Source organism: Aotus nancymaae, unplaced genomic scaffold (assembly GCF_030222135.1).
Source record: "Aotus nancymaae isolate 86718 unplaced genomic scaffold, 86718_ANA_hifiasm-v0.15.2.pri h1tg000029l, whole genome shotgun sequence".
Taxonomy (NCBI): Eukaryota; Metazoa; Chordata; class Mammalia; order Primates; family Aotidae; genus Aotus; species Aotus nancymaae.
Genome location: NW_026988442.1, coordinates 24056455 through 24077991, shown reverse-complemented (window position 1 = coordinate 24077991; position 21537 = coordinate 24056455). Strand labels below are relative to the sequence as shown.

At 46.6% G+C, this 21537-nt stretch overlaps 1 protein-coding gene across 1 annotated transcript; it reads right to left on the bottom strand.

Moving 5' to 3' along the window:
- Positions 1-438: 438 nt before the first annotated feature.
- On the bottom strand, positions 439-20772 carry TTPAL (alpha tocopherol transfer protein like). The gene is made up of 5 exons (XM_012467236.2): positions 20696-20772; positions 16008-16467; positions 11608-11801; positions 9147-9257; positions 439-6595 (listed from the first exon to the last, which is right to left on the bottom strand). Exons 2-5 carry the CDS (start codon positions 16450-16452, stop codon positions 6317-6319), a joined length of 1029 nt encoding a protein of 342 aa, XP_012322659.2. The 5' UTR covers positions 16453-16467; positions 20696-20772; the 3' UTR covers positions 439-6316.
- Between the last annotated feature and the right edge of the window lie 765 nt (positions 20773-21537).

Here is a 21537-nt window from a genome sequence, read left to right as displayed (position 1 = left end):
CCTGTGGTTACTCAGTAAGAGGCGAAACAGAGAAACCCAGGGCTTGGCTTAAGAGTTCTTTTTTCAATTAGACCTCATTGTCTCTTGGCCCATAAGGATATGAGAGACAAGATGTAGAGACGTGTAGGGGTCATCTGGCCCGCTAATGACTCATCACCAACTCACCAGATCTCCCATGGGCACCTAGTTTTTGTCTACTCTGGGGCCCAGAGTGCTTGTTCCTTTACCCATCACTAACAAAGTAAAGTTAGTCAACTGAAGGCAGTGACTCATGTCTTTTACTAGGTCAGCATATTCCTAGTGGCTGGCACCTACTCAGGAAAGAGCATGAGTATTTGGTTAAAAGCAATTTTCCTCAGAAGAGTGGTACTCTAAAGGGTCTTATTACTCACCAGCTTTAAAGGCAATAATGTGAAACTTTGCTGCCACTGAGTGTAAGGGTGCCAAACCAGTACTGTGTAAGGAGGGGGCAGGGGGCATCAAGAAAATACTGACTCATAGCAAAGGGGCTTATGAGACTGCTGTGAGAGAAAAGGATTGGAAGTTAGCTTCATTTTTCCATACGTGAGAAGCAGACTGAAGTTCCACAACTTCCTCGGGAAGGCTGACCTAAGGGGCTGGTTATGCTGCAATGTTAAGTACTTAACCTGTTGCATCACCAAAAGTGTACCTCCTGTGCTAGAGTGTCTCAACTGACTCATCAACTCACCAGAGCTACCATGGGGACCTAGTTTTGTCTCCTCTGGGGCACAGAGTGCCTGCTTCTCTTAGCAAGCATGGGACCAGAGTTGGTCAAGCCATGCTCCAGTTACCCCTCCAGAGTCTGGGCTTACTTCTGGAATAAAATGTTCAGTTACAATTTGGGTTTCAGAGGTTAATAACCACTGCTTCTGTTTTCAAAAAGCCAGGAAAAAAAGTCAATTTCTTGTACTTTCTTACTCTCTGAAAGAGTCCTACCTTCTCTCTTCTATCTGGGGACTGGTTATTTGTCTTCAACCATCAGAGAAAATAGTGGGCTTGTCACACTTCTGGGTTTGAATCCCATCCTTAGTATTTGGCTAGTTGTATGTCATCAAGGAAGCTACTTTTCTGTACCTCAATTTCCCCACAGGGACAATAACATGACTGCATTAAGGGTAGCTGAAGGTTAAATGAGATTACCACACGTGTGCCCACCCACATGCACATTCCGGAAATGGCTGGCTCTCATTAGAAAGATTCAAGGCCAGTCCAAGTAGTATAGCTGGGCCTCAAGAATGTACAAATTTGCATATCACCTCTACCACTCTGTGTAACTAGCTGCATTCTCTCTTCATATTGCAGCAGTCTAAATGCGCATGATCCTCAGAGGCAGCCAGGGCATCTACAGGATGCACTGTCCTATCACAGTGCCCCTCCCTCCCTCACCTGCAGGGGAGCCTCTCTCTCCCCCGGCTGTGAATAATGAACCTTGGAACCTTTATCCAAACCATCATCACAAAAGAATCCCATGCACATTTAACTTTTCAGGGATTTTTATTGTTTCAGACCCAGTCATGCATACTAAAATTACATATTTTCACCACTTTGACTTAGAAAATGCACTAGAAAAATAAACTTTTGGTTGACACAAACACTGAAGTACATGAATCCACCATGTATCCCTATACGCAAAGCCAAACTGAATTTCAGTTTGAAGCAAAGACTGTGACCAGTGGCTGAAATGATGGCCCAAGCTGGTCAGAAAATTAGCTCACCTCCCACTCCATCAGTGGCTCTTGGTCAGAGAGATTTCAAGTATTTCACTTTTAACAGGTTCCTACCTAATATGCCAAGAAGCAGAGGCACAGCCACAAGAATCCACAGCAGCAGCATCTCACTGCCTCACTAAACCTGCTGCCCAGTGAGATGAAAAGAAAAACAGCCCAGTGAAAAGTAGGAATTTCATCACCATCATCTCCATTCACAAATCACATCGATCCTTCCCATGAAGCAAGTTCCTATAGACTCTACTGATGGCTTGTTACTAGCATTTTAAGTAAACCATTTCTCCAAGTCAGGAGAGCAGAAGAATGAATGAATTTATTTCAGGGCAGCAGAATAATTTACATATGTATATATGTATGTATGTATGTATGTATGTATGTATGTATGTATTTGAGATGAAGTCTTGCTTTGTTGCCCTGGCTGGAGTGCAGTGGCACGATCTCGGCTTACAGCAACCTCTGCCTCCCCAGTTCAAGCGATTCTCCTGCCTTAGCCTACCAAGCAGCTGGGATTACAGGTGCACACCACCACACCCAGCTAATTTTTGTATTTTTTAGTAGAGGTGGGGTTTCGCCATGATGGCTAGCCTGGTCTCGAACTCCTGACCTCAAATGATCTGCCCCTCCCTCGGTCTTCCAAAGTTCTAGGATTATAGGCATGAGTCACCGCACCTGGCCGAGAGCAGAATAATTTAGATTTACAAAATTAACAGATCCCACTGCAGAGAGTCATTACCAGAACCGACATCTTTCCTGAACAGTAGACACGTTTCTGTTCGGTATCTCCACACCTCTCATGGCCACAGGACAGCCACATGAATATAATTGGTTTAGCTAACATTTTACTCCCTAAATGAAAGGAGGCTTTAAAGGAAAACCTTAGATGCTGGCAACTTTAAAATGGTAAAACTTTTAAAAGGTATTATAATCACCACGGCAGTACTCTAGCTTTTGCTACCCAAATGAAAAAAAAAAATCCCACAATTGAGCTGACAGTCAAATAGCATTTAAAGAAATTGCCCACCCAGGGAGAATTCAGAAAGGCTCAATATAAAGGAATTCAGAGAAATGACTCTTACTGTCACATTTCTGGAAAAATTTGTAAGCTCATTTATTTTTTATTTCTATTTATTTTTGAGATGGGAGTTTTGTCGCCCAGGCTGGAGTGCAATGGTGTGACCTTTCTCCTGCCTCAGCCTCCTGAGTAGCTGGGATTACAGGCGCTCACCACCACGCCTGGCTAATTTTTGTATTTTTAGTAGAGACAGGGTTTCACCATGTTGGCCAGGCTGGTCTTGAACTCCTGACTTCTGGTGATCCACCCACCTCATCCCCTCAAAGTGCTGGGATTACAGGCATGAGCCACTGTGCCCGGTCTTCTAACCTGACTTGTAAACTTCTTAAGCTAAGTGACTCCTTGTGAAACCAGGATGAAATACAAAAGTTCTAAAGCTACTTTTGTGTTGGTATGTGCAGCAGCAATAGGATAAAAAAAAAATGCAAGAAAAAAATTTTAAAAATAAAGCAACGTTTGCCAAGAGCAAGTTAGAAAATCAAGACATGAAGCCAGGGTGGCACTTCTGGTGGTTTCTGTAGATTTCATCCAGTCTCTCCCCCATGAAGGCAGAATAGGATTCTAGGAAGAGGCACAACTTTCCAGAATTCCATGTTAACTTTCCAGAATCCCTGAAAAGTTAAATGTGCATGGGATGTGGGGGAAGAAGAGGAAGAAAATTCCCATATTCTGAAACTTACAGATTGATTTGGAAGCTTTTAGGTACCAATTCATTCAGACCTAAATTTCCTAAATAACAGGACAGTTGAGGGGGGAAAAAAGGAAAAAGCTTCTAAAAAGAGAGAGTACAGTGTCTCTGTGGCAGTAAAGTCAACTAGATAACCAGGAATAAAGTTTGGAGTATAGATCTCCTTTCTCACAGAATCACTCAGGGATGTTAAACAGCTCATCCAAGGCCACACAGTGAGGTAAAGGTGGAGCCTGGGTCTCCTAATTTACTGTCCCATTTCCTGACACCACACTACCTTGAATTTAGGGAAGTTAATTTCCAAGTGTTTGTACATTGGGGCAGAACTTCTCCCTGAAGGAAAATACTCCCAGCTCTTGAGGTTCATGTGTTTGTCTCACCGGTGTGCTCCCCTCTACTGAGAAATGCTCACAGTGCTCCCTCGTTGGTCATTCCCCACCCCGCTGAGGCAACGTGACACAAACACCCAGGTGAAGCCACAAGGAGACCACCTTGATTTTCACCGAGGGAGGTCGTGGTTTCACAGCTTGGTTCAAGCCTCCTGAGGTGTCAAAACTATTTGATATCTCTTTGGAGCCAAAAAAAAAAACCAAGCAGCTCCTGGAGGCAGATGACTTAGGCTCCGACTTCTTCCAGAAGCTGAGTGAAACCACTCCTTCCTTGTCCAGCTGGAAAAACCTAAGGAACAAGCCTCTCCAAGTCTGGTCTTTGAGATAATTCTCTAGGAGAGCTTTGGCCATGCCTACGTTAAGACAGAGGCCAGGAATGCAGTGTAGAATTTAAACCCCAGGGCTGAGTGAGTCATTCCTCTTTACCTAGTTTTTTGTTTTGTTTATCTGTCTTCCCTCTTTGGACCTAAGAAAGCCTCCACCCAATTCTCCCATCCAGGCCACTGGGTTCTGAACCCCCTCCTTCAGCCATCCCACTTGCCCTACTTGGGCCTTTTCAGCAATGCTGGTCACATCATCATCAGATGGTACTAGAAGCAGCCAGGAGTGCTTTTTGGCACTTCCAGCTCAGCCAGGACCCTAGAGGATCCAGGGTTAGTATCCATGGTGAAAAGAACTCTAGAATTGTATTAATGAGGTAAAGTAAATTAATTTCTACCAACAACTTCTCCAGACATTTAAAAAAGCAATAGAGATCAACAACTTAGTAGCAACAGACTGGCCTTCAAATTTCAGAGTACTGTGCTCTCCCTAACTGAGCTATCTGCCTTGACTGGTTAGTCTAATAAATGCACAGACAAGGTGCACGCACAACACATAATACTTGTCACTGTTTAACACCATGATCACATGGAATATATCTGAAAGGAAATAGGTAGAAAGCTATCATGTGAACCATCTAATTTGGTGCTTGGGCTAAGGCTAAAATCTTGACAGAGAAGTTCTAAAGTGCTGAAATGCAGAACATTCAGGCTGGCTGGTTCACCCAGACCAAAGAGAGAAACTCAAGTGGGGCTGGGAGGGCAGGGGGCCCAGAAGTGACCCAGCAATAACCTGCCCCTATGTTCATTTCCAGAGACCAAAATTTAAAAATCTCAAGTAATTAACTACTATAGCCAGGTTTACAATATAGTACCAGAGTCTTAGGGATGGAAGGAATTCATCATACAAGATCCTGGTCGCTTCACCTGGCCTCACAAAAGCCATCTTTTCAAAATTTAACTGTCACTATAAAAAGGAAATTGGTATCACTGAGTCCCAGGAATACACATAATAGTTTCTTTAAAGGCAGGGCTAATTGGTGACACATCTCTCTTGCAAAGACAGGTGTACCACAAAAAACAAAACAAAACCCACAGGATCCAACCACTTGTATCTAGATAGTTACCTTTCTAGGCAGAAAATCTAACATTCAGTAACTAAACCAAATCCCAGAGGCCCAACAGCCAAAAGGGCCCTAGCCGACATTTCATCCAGCCTCATTTTGCAGAGAAAATTGAGGCCCACAGAGGCCCATGTCTTGTCTATAGTTGCATACTTGGGTGGGATCCAGGTTTCTGATTTCTAGACCAGAATTCTTGTAGCTACATGGGCCTGGAATCCAGTATTTTCGGTTGAGTAAAATCACTTCCTGCCAGGTCCCTGTATGATTCTATTGAGAACCAGGGCTAAGGCTTTGTGGATTTGGGAAAACTTAAGTTTCCATTGCAAGCTTCAACCAATGAGTCCCAGAGGTGCTTTGAAGTTTCCGGCTTCCACATTTGACCACAAAGTGCTGCTTATGTCCTGATGCTTGCATGATTCAGTTAAGATGCTTTCCAAACCCAGTGACAGCAGCTGGGGCCCGCATCTCTAGTTAAGTTTCCCGATGAGCAGCAGAGGTCTGTACTTAGGGTTTCTGTGAAAGACACAAACTCCCAGTATCACATTTGGTCACACTGCAGGTTTGGCCAAATTATTTCATAGAAGTAGTTCTGACTGGCCAAAAAGGGTTTTTCTCCTGGAAACTGGGATCAAAGTGACTTTGGTCCTGATTTTTCTTGCTTTCAAGATGTGTAAGAACCAGATCACCACCCCCCAACCCAAAAAAACAAAACAAAACAGATAGAGCCTCCAGACTAATAGTTGCAAACTGGGATCCCAAATATTTAAGAATCAGTGGGGACATTTTCCCTGTCTTCCATGGAGTAATTCGAGTAACCAAAGGCTAACCCCAAAATGGGCTCCCCTCATATCTCACAGGCTGTTCCTGCATCTTGTAGTTTAATTACAAGGAGCAAGACTCAAGGCACCTCAAATTCTTGTGCCTCTCCAAAGAAAAAAAGGAAAAGAATGAAGGATGGTGACCCTGGGGGACAGGCTAGTAGCAGGAGTAGAGCTGTGACTTCACAGCTCGCAGGGAGTCATCACACTGTGCATCTGAGGTCAGGCCCTCAGGCAGCAGCGCCTGGCCCAGGATGCTGTCACAGGCAGGGACAGGTTGGCAGAACTCTTTCACAAAGTCGTCTTCTGAAGCCAGCAGCACTGCATTCCAGGTGGCAGTGTCCAGCTCCCCAGCCGTGCCCCCGTACTCCCTGGGGAGAATGCTTCTTGGAAGGCTTGTGTGGAGAGAGTTCAAGTCAGACCCATGGAGGAAGAACTAAAGGGAAATGAAATGATAACACATATGTTTTTAGGTTAATCAGGAATGCAGAAATCTCCTTTGTGGCAGGTGCCCAAATAAATGTCTGCTGAATGAAGAAAAGAAAGGTTAATGGCAACCCTACCCTTCCTTTTTCAGCCCAGAAAGCCTGGAGTGTCCTTAATTCTCTTTTCCTTAAACCATACGCCCTGTTGGCTGGACCTTCAGAATGTATCCAGGATCCAGCCACCTCACCACCACACTAATGGCAGCATGTCGCATCGCTTCTCCCCTGGATTCCTTCAGTGGCCACCTACCTGGTCTCCCTACCCCCACTATTGTCCCTCTGCAATCTAAGTTCTTTTCAATGAAAGTCAGTTGACGGTTGTTCCTCTATGTACAGCCTTCCAGCACTCCCACCTCACAGACTCAGGGGCCCCTCACAATCTTGCCTTGTTATTTCTCTGAGTCCTCCTCTGACCACTTGCCCCTCCAGTTTTGACCCAGCTGCGCCAACCTAGCTGCTCTCCCAGCATGCCAGGCAGGCTCCCACATCAGGGTCATGCCCTTGCTGGCCTCTCAGATACCTAGATGGCTCACTCCCTCACCTCTCAAGTCTTTGCTCAAATGTCTGCTTCTCAAGGCCGCTACCTCTAACCACTCAGTTAAATACTGCAACCTTTCCCACCTCACACATGCTATCATTTTCTCTGCTTTATTTTTCTCTGTAGCACTTACCACATTCTAATACTCAACAACATAATTCACTGTGGCTCTCTTTAGAATATAAGCTTCCTAGGGGCAGGGATTTTGGTCTGTTTTTTTCATCTAGAACATGCTTGCACATAGAGTTGATCAATAGATATTTCTGAATGAATGAACCTATGAAGGAACAAAGGAAGAACATCGTGGGCCCCAAAGAGGGGCATTTCACAGATGTCAAAAGACTTGTCCAAAGGCTGCTTTGGTAAAAGTTCCAAACAGAATCTTTAGGGACCCACATGGGTTCACACACAGGCAGGGAAGCCACTGAATTAGTGGTTTGCAAATCTAGCTGTGCATCAGAATCTCCTAAGGGGATCTTAAAGCACAGATCCCTGAGCTGATGAATCAAATCTTCAGGGAAAGAGCCTAGGAATCCGGAGCTGGATTTCAAGTTCCCTCCCTTAAAACTTTGAGATTTTCTAGCTATATATGTTACTTCTTTGAAAAAGCAAGGGCCCAGCACGGTGGCTCATGCCTGTAATCCCAGCACTTTGGGAGGCCAAGGCCGGTGGATCACCTGAGGTCAGGAGTTTGAGACCAACCCGGCCAACACGGTGAAACCCTTTCTACTAAAAACACAAAAATTAGCCAGGTGTGGTGGTGGGCACCTGTAATCCCATCTACTTGGGAGGCTGAGGCAGGAGAATCACTTGAACCTGTGAGGCAGAGGTTGCAGTGAGCTGAGATCTAGCACTGTACTCCAGCCTGGGCAACAGAGCCAGACTCTTTCAAAAAAAAAAGAAAAAAGAAAAAGCAAGTAAAATTCATGGCCGTCTTTGAAATGATCATCCTAGGCCTTGGGAAGGAGAAAAATACCATCCATCCCATTTCAATGAGTGGTGCTGGGAAAGGGAAGAGAGAGGTGGCTCTTCTGGGTCAGAAAGGAAGACTCAAAGTGTCCTTCACCCCTTCTTAAATAAGAGGTAAGCTAAAAACTCACCTAGCTCATAAACCTTGAATTGCTCCACAAACTACACAGCGGGACAACATATTAGACAAATGGAAAGGCTTATGCAGCATTTTTTAAGCCCCACAGTGCTAATGACTGTAACTTAAAAGAAAAATTATTTTAGAGACAGTGTTCTGCTGTTACCCAGGCTAGAACACAGTGGCAAGACCACAGCCCACCACGGCCTTAAACTCCTGAGATTGAGCAATCCTCCCACCTCAGCCTTCTGAGTAGTGAAGACTACACACGTGCCATCACACCCACCTCATTTTTTTTTTTAGTTGAGACAGAGTCTCACTATTGCCCAGGCTGGAGTACAGTAGCATGATCTTGGCGCACTGCAATCCCTGCCTCCCAGATTCAAGTGCTCTCGTGCCTCAGCCTCCCAAGTAGCTGCAATTACAGGCATGTGCCACCACACCTGGCTATTTTTTTGTATTTTTAGTAGAGACAGGGTTTCACCATGTTGGCCAGAGAGGTCTCAAACTCCTGACCTCAAGTGATCGGCCCACCTCAGCCTCCCGAAGTACTAGGATTACAGGCGTGAGCCACTGTGCCCAGGCACACCCACTTAATTAAAAAAATTTTTTTAGAGCTGGGATCTTGCTACACTGCTGAGGTTGGGAGGATCTTATAATAAAAATCCTGGCTGTGCTCACTCTACTGGCAAATATTACATTCTTACTAATTTCATCTTCCATCTTCCCCTCACAAAAAGGGACTGTTCATTTATTTTATCTGTAACTACTTTCCAAATTAGTAGTCCCAGGGCAAAAATAAACAAGTTCCAGATGTCACAAATAAATCAATGGAGGGAGGAAAGAGAAATCTCAAGTCAATAGGATCATCACTTACTCTGTTTGCTATTTTCTCCTTCAGAAATGGTTTTATGATGGCAAAAATGCCTTTAAATATTCGAGGTTCATTCACAACATGGACTGCTTTTATCCGAATGGGGAAACCATCCTGTGTGGGAAAGGCAAAGGGGTTTAGAACATCTGCAGAGTCTTTCCACACCTTCCTCCCCCACAGTTAAATCTTCATCTTCAGCTCCAATACATAAGTCTGATCTGATCCTCATGGCTGTCTCAACAACAGTCCACGTGGGGCCTAAATAGGAAGACAGACCTTAGGGAAATTCTTCCCTGGGACCCAAGACTGGGTAAGAAGAGAGGCAAACAGAGGCTGGGTGTGGTGGCTCACACCTGTAATCCCAGTGCTTTGGGAGGCTGAGGCAGGCGGATCACTTGAGGTCAGGAGTTTGAGACCAGGCTGGCCAACATGGTGAAACCCCATCTCTACTAAAAATACAAAAATTAGCTGGGCATGGTGGCACACATCTGTAATCCCAGCTACTTGGAAGACTGAGGCTGGAAAATTGCTTGAACCCAAGAGGTGGAGGTTGCAGTGAGCCAAGAACATGCCACTGCACTCCAGCCTGGATGACAGAGTTGAGACTCTGTCTCAAAAAAAAAAATGAAGAGAGGCAAACATATGAAGAGCTGTTGCTCTTATAGCAGAAAACAGTCTGAATCTATAGGCACGGATCTGGCAGATATCAGACCTTCTAGATCAGTATTGCCAAAGTATATTTCTCAGGATATTAGAGGTTATACAAAACAGGGCTCCACAGCAGGCAAATGAGTTTGAGAAACACAGTCCACTAAGTACAACCAAGTGGGTTTCCTTAACTGTAGTCCTGTTCAGAGCCTTTAACATGTAAATTCTTACAATGAAACTTACAAGAAAGGGACAGGCTATACCACATTTCCCAAACTTTTTTAATTTTTTCCCTTTGCTAGATGATGGACACTGATCTACACTCTTAATCCTGACACTTGAAACTACATGGTGTTCAGCAGGAAGCATCAAAAGGAGTGCCAGTGAAGGAAAGCCAGGGTCGGCTCAAAGTCAGAATTCAAATTTATGATAATGTCCAAATGTGCACTGATTTCTTTTTGAGACGGAGTCTGGCTCTGTCACCCAGGCTGGAATGCAGATCTTGGCTCACTGCAACCTTCACCTCCCAGGTTCAAGCAATTCTCCTGCCTTAGCCTCTCAAGTAGCTGGGATTACAGGTACCCGCCACCATGACCAACTAATTTTTGTAATTTTAGTAGAGATGGGGTTTCACAGTGTTGGCCAGCCTAGTCTCGAACTCCTAACCCCATGATCCGCCTGCCTCGGCCTCCCAAAGTGCTGGGATTAGAAGCATGAGCCACTGCGCCTGGACGTATGCACTGATTTCTTTAAATAATAAACCTGGTGCACCACAGGGACTGAAACATTTGTGGAAGCCAGCGAGAAGACCTACTATATCATTGGTGCCCCATAGTTCACAAAAGACAACACCCCACATGGCGGGTCAGAATGAACAAATAATCAAAACCTGTCACACCTGTGACAGGCTATATTTTCTCTAGGTCTCAGTTTCCCCATCTATCAAAAAGGAAAAATAGTTCTTGCCTTGCCTATCTCAGAGGACTCGTTGAAGGACTGAATGGGCCCTGATGGCTGTAAAAGCACTGTGCAAGCTGTTAAACGTGGTGCAGATATGTAGGGAACCCACAGACCCCAGTGACTCATGTTCTGAAACACAGAACATGAAGTATGAAGCATCTGACCAAAATACAGCCCAATAGAGCACCACATCCCCCAGGTCCACAGAGGGCAGGAGGAGCTCCAGCATCTTGGGCAGAAACATAATTTCTTAGGGGTTTTTTTTTTTTTGAGGCAGAGTTTTGCAGTTCTCACCTGGGCTGGAGTGCAATGGCACGATCTCATCTCACTGCAACCTCTGCCTCCTGGGTTCAAGTGATTCTCCTGCCTCACCCTCCCAAGTAGCTGGGATTCCAGGCACCTACCACAACGCCCATCTATTTTTGTATTTTTGGTAGAGACAGGGTTTCACCATGTTGGCCAGGCTGGTCTCAAACTCCTGACCTCAAGTGATCCATCCGCCTTGGCCTCCCAAAGTGTTGGGATTATAGGCGTGAGGCACCAAGCCCAGCCAGTTTTGTTTGTTAGGAGAATTTTTCCTCTGCCTTCCAGACCAAAAAAAGGCAAAAAGCAGTTCCCTAGTTTTTTGGACTCTTGCCTTGACAATGAAGTACGTACTCCAGAGGGTACTTGAGAGACTGATAAGAACAAGTGGTAAATAGGACTTTTAAATTTCTTCCCATAATGCTTTTGTGTTTTTCAGATTGCAGGTGTGGGATGTGCGGTTTGTGTATCATGTGAGACCCACAGTAAACGGACAGGCCCTGGGGAAAGCCAAAGCCACCACGAAACAGGCAGGACAGACAGGGGGTCTTACCTGCAGGATGCCAATCACCTTTTTGGCTATAAAAGGGCCAAAGTGAGATGCTTTTGATAAACTCACTCCTTTGTAGTCTGCAAGAATTACAATTCCATTCACTTGGGTTTCTTCCGACTGAATGAGTTTCTCTAAGGTCAAGTATATGGCTCGGATGTTTTCGGTAATTGGATAGTTGCTTGGTATCCATCTGTCTAAGGTTGTAAGAGATTGACAGTATGTTACAGAAATTAATATAAATAAGTGATCAGACAAAGATTTATCTCCTTTCTAACACTGTTGTTTCAAAATGGAAAAGAAAGATGTTCTAGTAGCCGTGTCTCTATTTAGGTTAGCAAATGGAACAATAAGCAGCAGCTGGTTTCTTAACTCCAAACAGCAGCACATTTTGCAATGCAAATACAATGGAGTGTTGAGGTTAAAAGCATGAGCTCTGGCTGGGCACAGTGGCTCATGCCTGTAATCCCAGTACTTTGGAAGGCCGAGGTGGGAGGATTGCTTAAGCTCAGGAATTCAAGACCAGCCCAGGCAACATGGCAAAACCCCATCTCTACAAAATATACAAACGTTAGCCAGGTGTGGTAGGGTGTGCCTGTAGTCCCACTACTTGGAAGGCTGAGGTGGGAGGATCACATGAGCTCAGGAGGTTGGGGCTGCAGTGACCATGATCATGCCACTGTACTCCAGCTTGGGTGACAGGGCGAGACCCTGGCTCAAAAAAAAAAGTATGCTCTCTGAAGTAAAAAGTATTCTCTCTGAAGTAAAAAGCATGCATTCTGGGTCAGGCACAGTGGGTCACACCTGTAATTCCAGCACTTTGGAAGGCCAAGGCGGGTGGATCACAAGGTCAAGAGATCAAGACCAGCCTGGCCAACATGGTAAAACCCGTCTCTACCAAAAATACAGAAGTTAGCTCGGTGTGGTGGTGCACACCTGTAGTCCCAGCTACTCCGGAGGCTGAGGCGGGAGAATCACTTGAACCCGGGAGGCGGAGGTGGCAGTGAGCTGAGATTGTGCCACTGTATTCCAGCCCGGTGACAGAGTGAGACTCATTTCATAAAAAAAAATATGCATTCTAAAGTCAGACGCACCTTAGGGTCTGAATGTTACTAGCTGTGTAACTGTGGGCAAGTTACTTCAATACCTCACTCTGAGCCCTCATCTCCTCATAAGTAGAATAGGGTGATAATACCTGCCTTCATGGACATCTGTGCTTTACGCCGTCATGTATTTCCCCTTATCTTCATAGTACCAACCTGATTTTCCTTAGGGAATTACCTCCTCCCACTCTAGCCATGCAGTTTGGATAGAACTGACTTGACTCCTGACTTCAGAGGGGAGTGAGTGACTAGGGACCGATTGGCCAATCTGACAGCACATCCTTTTGGCCACGGTGTGTGATCCAAGCCAGGTCAAGCAGAGTCGAGGAGACTAATTCTAGGACTCTGGCCCTTGGGAAAGAGATCTCTTTCCTCTTGTAGTTTTGAGGCTGTGAGTCCGAGATTCACAGGCCCCAGGAAGCAAAAGAGCTGGCCTGGGAATGAAGGCCCTGTTGAGGACAGCAGCAGTGGAGATAGCTTTCCAGTGCCAGAGTTTGGGCCCCTGAATCCAGTTTCACCTGGACTTCAGTTATCTGAGCAACTGTGTTTTTTGCTTGTTTCGGCCAATGTGAGTTGGCTTTCTGTCATTTGCCACCCAAAGACTGAGTCTTGGCCAGATGTAGTGGCTCACGCCTGTAATCTCAACTCTTTGGGAGGCCAAGGCAGGTGGATCATTTGAGGTCAAGAGTTAAAGACCAAGCCTGGTCAACATGGTGAAACGCTGTCTCTACTGAAAATACAAAAATTAGCTGGGAATGGCGGTGCATGCCTGTCGTCTCAGCTACTTGGGAGGCTGAGGCAGGAGAATCACTTGAACTCAGGAGGCGGAGGTTGCAGTGAGCCAAGATCGCACCACTGCACTCCAACCTGGGCAACAGAGGGAGACTCTATCTCAAAAAACCAAACAAACAAAAAAACTGAGTCTTGACTCATACACAACCTTGAGGGGAGTACTGTGAGGATGAAGCATAGTGCTATGTTCCCTCATAAAACTCCTCTTTCTAAGGTGAATACTTCTTTAACACGCTCCATGTATTTAATGACTCATTCCTCTCTTTGGGGAAGAAAAAATGAAAATGCCCTTTTTTACTGTTAACCACTATTCTCAAGAAAATCACAGCAAAAATCTGTGTGCCTCTTTCTTAAAAGATAAAACTTCACAGCTGGGGGCAGTGGCTCACGCCTGTAATCCCAGCATCTTGGGAGGCCGAGGAGGGCAGATCACAAGGTCAAGAGATTGAGACCATCCTAGACAACATGGTGAAACCCCGTCTACTAAAAATACAAAAAAATTAGATGGGCGTGGTGGCACACGCCTGTAGTCCCAGCCCCCTGAGAAGCTGAGGCAGAAGACTCACTTGAACCCAGGAGGCGGAGGTTGCAGTGAGCTGAGATTGCAGCACTGCACTCCAGCCTAGCGACAGAGTGAGACTTTGTCTCAAAAAAAAGATAAAACTTCACATTTGCCAACAATGAGATACGTGATATGTGCAAAATTCTTATGAAAGATCTTTGTGCCCAAATTGTGCCAGCTTGCTGTTTAACATTGCTACCAATTAAACCTGCCTCTGTTTAACTGGATATTATTCCTTTCAATCACGTCTTAAAAGAGCTTTAACAAAGGCAAAGCTGATGCCCAATTGAAAACAAATGTTTCTGTGTATGCCTCCTCCTAAAAGCCTGGGTTGGTGGGAAGGAGTCCATATCTGCTCCAGGCATGTGGGGAAAAAATTCACTCACGAGCAAAGGGTTGAAACCATGCAAGCAAAGGTGCAATCGGTGTTGCAATAGCTGATTGTGTTGTAATATTCTTAGGAGTCGAGTAAAGAGAAGCCGAAAAACCTGCTGACTGGTTTCTAGGTCTCCTGGTGCCCTAAAATCTGCACTGCATTGCTTATTTTAAAATAAACACCACTAATTTTGGCAAGTACCTACAATAGCAGGTAAGCCATTAACAGTGGTCTTGGTACATACACAGTAAAGTCTGAAGAGAATGGTTTAGCCTCTAAACAGAGTTTGGGGAATGACTAAAGGCAGAGGAAAGTGCATGGAGGCGTCAACTCCCCGTCAAACTTCCCTTCAACAGGGCGTTTACATGCATGAGCAAAAGAGGGCTACCAGTGTGTTCTCATTCCCTGGCTTACTTGGGGAGAACACTGCATCTTACTTTCCATTTTTCTCTCAGCTCTGGTCTGATGGAAGCTAGGAGTGGAGCAGAACATTCTAAAGTTCATAATGCTTTTGGTGTCATGGAAGAGAACAGGCCTAAGAATCAGAAATCTTGAGTTCTGGCAGCCCCTGGTCACTGTGTTGAAATGCTCTCTGCGGAGCATTTCTTTCTTTCTTTTTTTAAATTTTTTGTAGAGACAGGGTCTCACCATGTTGCCCAGGCTGGTCTCAAACTCCTGGCCTCAAGCAGTCCTTCTCCCTTGCCCTACCAAAGTGCTGAGATTACAGGTATGAGCCACTGTGCCTGGCTGGGGAGTATTTCTAAATGCTCTTTTAGTGGCAGAGAGCCCCCATTCATAAACTACCATGACAAAGAAATGTAAGGTGTCCTGATTACTGCCATGAAGTGCTAAGATCAAAAAACAAATCCAAAGTGAATCCTGTCAGTGGCTCAACAAAACAGAGGAAAGGAAGCAAAGGTTGGAGGAGGCACAGAGGAGGCACCTTTCCAGGTGTCTGCCAAGTCCACACCCTTGCACTGATACCTGTACTGCAAACTACCCACAAAGAGGACTCAGGGAGGGCCCTGGCAGCCATGCTTGTATCCTGCTGCCAGGGGCAGGCTCCTCAGCCCCACCAGATGCTCCCCACTAGAAATCTGGAATCTGAATTGAGGCACTTAATTGGGTGGTCAGGCAAACCTGAGAGCTGAGGGGGTGCCAGATTTAACTACATGCACTGGAGGAGGACAGCCATACACAGAAAACAGTGTGAAGAAGATGTGCAAAAGGCAGAAATGCGTGGCTAAGGGCCAACAGCCCATCGGGCAGAGACAGGGAGAATGGCTGTCTTGGCTCCTGGTGGTATTCTGGTTCTTGTTTCTAGGCCCTAGTAAGAGCTGCCACACCTTCAGCTCTCTTCTGGTTCTGGGATATATTCCTGTCTCCTTAGACTAAATCCTTCCTTTTTTCTGAAGTTGGTTTGAGTAGGTTTTTGTCATCTGCAATCCAAACAGCCTTGACTATGACAAAGGAGGGGTAAAAAAGGGACTCAGAAAGGAGGACAGGGTGCTGAATGGACACACTGCAGAAAGACTGGACACGCACACCCCACAACAGTCTAGGGACATACCTGGGCGGATGCAGACGACATGGCAGCCCCTGGGGTCAGTGTGGGGCAGCACAGTGAGGAACCCGGAAGCAAGGACATCTTTTAAGGCTGATGGCTTCAAGTTATTGAAGACTTCGGGCCAGCTTCTCCTGCCGCTGTGGTAGTTGACGAGGAGCTGCAGGGCTCGGTCATAATCAAACTTGCGGGCCCGGAGGAAACGCAGCAGGAAGGCGTCGTCGAGGGATGTGCTCAGGTTTGGGTACTCCTTCCGCACCATGTCACGGAGGGCCTGCACATCTCGAAGTCTCCATTCTGGCTTTTCCTGCAGCTCTTCCCGGGCTTTGGTGACCAGTTCTTCTGTCAGTGAGCACACGTAGCCTGGAGGCTCAGGTGGTGGCGGCAGCTCATTTTCAGAGAGTGAGGCCACAGAAGGGCTGGTTCTCAGAGAGTCACTTTCTTCTGACATTAGCTACCAGGGTCCCTGCCAACAGAGAAGCCCTAAGCCACGTTAACAAGGCTTAGCAGTGCTTATTCCAAATCCCAGGGCAGCACAGTGCAGGGGACAGGAACACTTCCTGTAAAAGCCAAGTAACCTCAGAGCAGCGTTTCTCAACTGGGGGCAATGAACTGGATCTAAACCATACACACGTCTGACCCCAGGCCGGCTGCATCCCCAGGGAGGTAGCCAGCAGCTCTAGCAGACTATACACTCCCTAATGAACACCAGGGCCTTACTTATAAATGTATGAATAGGTGCTCGACCTTATTCATCATTAAATAAATGTAAATTAAAACAACTCTGAGGCCAGGTGAGGTGGCTCATGCCTGTAATCCCAGCACTTTGGGAGGTCGAGCAGGTGGATCACCTGAGGTAAGAGTTTGAGACCAGCCTGGCCAACACGGTGAAACCCCATCTCTACTAAAAACACAAAATTTAGCTGGGCATGGTGGCACATGCCTGTAATCCCAGTTACTCGGGAGGCTGAGGCAGGAGAATTGCTGGAACCGGGGAGGTGGAGGTTGCAGTGAGCCAAGATCATGCTACTGCACTCCAGCCAGAGCAAGAGTCAGTCTCAAAAAAAAAAAAAAACTGTGAGATTCAGATTGGCAAAAATAAAAAAAATGTGCTCTGATATGCTTGTTGCTGCTGGGAGTACAAATTGACATAGCCTCTTTGGAGGGAAGCTGTCAATATCTTCAGAATGTAAACCCACATGCCCTTTGGTCAACAATTCCATTTCTAAGACATATACTTGTACATATGTGCAAAATATGCACATGGCCTTCACAAGTATTGAATATAATGATAAAAGATTAGAAACACCTTAACTGCCCATGATGGGGGGACTGGTTAAGTAATATTACCATATGAATGGGGTACTAGTCAGTCATGAAAAGGAATTAGGCAGCTCTTTATGAATTGACATGTTAAAAAAGCAACTTGTAGAATAGTGTACAGAAAATAATCATGTTTTTAATGTATACACACATATACACTTGTGAATGCACAGAAAATTTCTGGAAGGATATAAGAAACTTACCAATGGTTACCTCTAGGGAACATAACTGTAGAAGTGAACATTTAAGATGAGAAAGGGGATTTTTACTGTACTGTTTGAATTTTTTATCACATACCCATGTAACTTATCGTGGCAGCTGGGAATATGTGCCCATCAGATTTCCTGCTGGGAAAACGTAATTGATAAAGGGCCCCAGTGGCTGTCCCTCTAGATCCACTCTCCAGGGGAAGCCAAAACTTCCCACAGCCCTCTGTGGCCTCACTGCTCGTAGCACTGATTGAGTGAGACATGGGACTCCAACAGGCAGCTTTGGCTTGAGGGCCTGGCCAAACCTTTGTTGGGACTGCCCTGCAGGAAGAGACTTGCTGCCCAAAGCTCCTTCACAGGAGCTGATTTGCATCACTGTCAGTGGCTCTTCCTGACTTCTCCCGCTCCCTTCCCAGTGTTGTTCTTCACAGGGGTTGCCTCTAAATTTCTAGCATGTCTAATCTCATTCTAGTGTCTGCTTCTTAGAGGACCTGAATTCACGCACTTTTTTTTTGCTGAGATGGAGCCTTGCTGTCACCCAGGCTGGAGTGCAGTGGTACAATCTTAGCTCACTGCAACCTTCACCTCCCGGGCGCCAGTGAGCCTCCTGCCTCTGGCCTCAGTCTCCTGATTAGCTGGGATTACAGGCATGCATCACCATGCCCGGCTAATTTTTTTATATTTTTAGTAGAGATGGGGTTTCACCATATTGGCCAGGCTGGTCTCGAACTCCTGACCTTGTGATCTGCCCACCTGGGCCTCCCAAAGTGCTGGGATTACAGGCTTCAGCCACTGTGCCTGGACTTTTTTTTTTTTTTAAAGATGGAGTCTTGCTCTTGTCACCCAGGCTGGAGTGCAATGGCATGATTTCGGCTCACTGCAACCTCCGCCTCCTGGATTCAAGTGATTCTCCTGCCTCAGCCTCCCGAGTAGCTGGGATTACAGGCATCTGCTGCCACGCCCAGCTAATTTTTTTGAATTTTTAGTAGAGATGGGGTTTCACCATGTTGGCTAGGCTGGTCTTAAACCCCTAACCTCAGGTGATCACCTGCCTTAGCCTCCCAAAGTGCTGGGATTACAGGCATGAACCACCGTGCCCGGCCATACTTTTTTTGTTTTTTAAGAGAGAGATAGGGTCTTGCTCTGTCACCCAGGCTTAAGTGCAGTGGCACAATCATAGCTCTCTGCAACCTAGAACTCCTGGGTTCAAGCAATCCTCCTGCCCCAGCCTCCCAGGTAGCTGGGACTATAGGCGCACACCAACATGCCTGGCTAATTTTTAAATTTTTTTCTCAGGCTGAGCATGGTGACTCACACTTGTAATCCCAACACTTTAGGAGGCTGAGGCAGGTGGATCACCTGAGTTCAGCAGTTTGAGACCAGCCTGGCCAACATGGCGAAACCCTGTCTCTACTAAAAATACAAAAATTAGCCAGGCATGGTGGCGCACACCTGTAGTGCCAGCTACTTGGGAAGCTGAAGCAGGAGAATCGCTTGAAACCAGGAAACAGAAGTTGCAGTGAGCCAAGATTATGTCACTGCACTCCAGCATGGGCGACAGAGTGAGACTCCATTTCAAATAAATAAATAAAAATATATTTTAAAAGGACCACTCTGTTGTCTTGAGAATGGACTCTAAGTGGGTGAGGACTGAAGCAAAGAGGCCATTTAGAGGTTATTGTAATAATCCAGGAGAGAGATGCTGGTGGCCTGGAGCAGGTAGCCTTTGCTGATCCCCGGGCCAAGGGAGGTGCCTCCCCTACACTTCTCCCATTCTGTTGCAATTGTCTGTTGGCAATTTGTGAGCAACATCCAAGTATGTCTTCTTCATTATCTTAAATCCAGCATGTAACGTGGTGTCAGACACATAGTCTGCACTCCATAAATATTTATTGAATGACGTTGGTCTGCTTGACAGAGGTATGCTAAGTGAAGAATGGAACAACTATGGCTTTGTTTCTATGGAAGTCATCAAGAGCTGCCTGCAATCGCAATCTAGTGTCTACCTGAGACAAACTAGTGTTCACAAGGTATAGGCCTCACCTCCAGCCTCATTTCCCACCTCACCCCACCTTGATGCACATTAAATGCCAGTCAAAACAAACTGATGACCCATCGTCCTTGGAACACCTCGTGCACTTCTGATACACTCTACCCGAAATTTTCTCTTCTTTGTTCCTAATCAGACAGCTCAAATTGCCTTCAAGACCCAGCTGCCATGTTACCTCCTCTCTGAATCCTTCTCAAACTACCTGAGGGTGATTCCCTCCAGTTTTCCACAAAACTAGGTTCCTATTTCTTTTTTAGAAATTACAGTCCAATGGCATGGGCATTTACATAAAACCAGGCTCAATTTCACCACCCTTTCATTTATCCAGTAATTACTGATCACCTACCAGATATGTCAGGCACTGTGCTCACAGGCACTGGGAACGCACATACAAACAATCTAATTCCTTGCCTTATGAAGCTTACATCACAGTAGAATGAAGATAATGCACACTTGAGCATTTTACCATATATCAAGCATTGCTAGCCCTTTATGCATTTCCTCATTTTATTTTCACAGTATTTGGTGAGAGCGCTATTAATGTTACCATTTTAAAAAGGACAAGGAGCACTGCCTCTTAGAATGTAAGTTCCACGAGGGCAGAGTGCTTGTCTGCCACGTCCGCTGCCACCCCCAGTGCCTGACACATGGCAGTGGTCCTGTAAACCAGCGGGGGATATAGGTTAAGCAATGCGCCAAAGGGGCACCTGATGAGGCAGAGCAAGGATGCGTCTAGCCCCACCCTGGGCTCCTCATCTCTACCCTCCACCTGGAGCTTCCTGTTGACTCTCCAGGGCCTCAGCAGTGCCGAGCGCCCAGCAGGGTTCAGTCACAGGCTGATGAATGAGCTGACAGGCGGACATATGAGTGAGATGCAGACACCACTTACGGGTGAAGCCGGGGATCTCCCCCCACCTGGAGCCCATCGCTTTCCGGAGCATCACTTTCCTCTCCACCCCTTCCTCTCAACAAGCAGAGGTCAGGAGGCCATCTCTCCTGGAGCCCCCGAACCCCACATCTCATGGACAACCTTCCGAGGCCCCCATTTCCGGCTGTCACCCCCTCCCCAGGTGTCCCCATTTCCTAGGGTCTCTTGCGCCTCTGGTACCCACTTCCGGTGATCCTTCCCTCTCAAGGGTCCCTCTCCTCGGCCCCCAGGGCACACGGACGGGCTCGCGGGCACTCACCGGCCCGGCTATGGGCGGAGCGCGGGTCAATCGGCGGCGGGAGCCTCGTCCGGCAGCACGCGCAGAAACGACCCGCACTCCCGGCCCGGCCGGCCCGGCCCCTCGCGCCGGAAGTGACGTGCCAGGGCGTGCGAGGCGGGGCTTCGCCTAGGAGCGCGCATGTGCGACACCTCCCGGCAACGCCGGCATTCTGTCCCCACCTAGCGGCCGGGACTCAGCGCTGCGGACCCGGAGTGGCTTGGAGGAGCTGGGGCGCCAGCCGCTTGTCAAACCCGGCTTATGGATGGGGAAACTGAAGCTGCCATTTTCCAAGAACATGCTAACATGTACCTATTGTTTCACATCCATGATCTCATTAACTCCTCATATTTACGCAATTCCCTTATTTCACGAAAAGGAAAGTGGCAATCAAGGCGGTAAAGGGCTTCAAACCCAGATCTCAGGATTAGCATTCTAGACTTTCCTCTATTACGGCTGCTATCAGAACTGTCTGCTCCAAAAGGGGAGATTCCAAACCAGGAGACGTCTGTCTGTCATTAACTGAGTGACCTGGAGCAAGTCCCCATTCCTCCTTGGGCCTCTGTTTCCTCATCTGAAACCTGATTCTTGCTCCGGAGCCTGATTCAATAATTACTTTTTTCCTGCTTTGGGCTCATAAAGTTCCCTCCAGACAAAGACATGACTAACTCCCATCCCAGTCCCTCAAGATCCCCCCCGCAAGGATTTTGTGCAACTGCAACTTTTAGACAAATCTCCTAGGTCCCTCT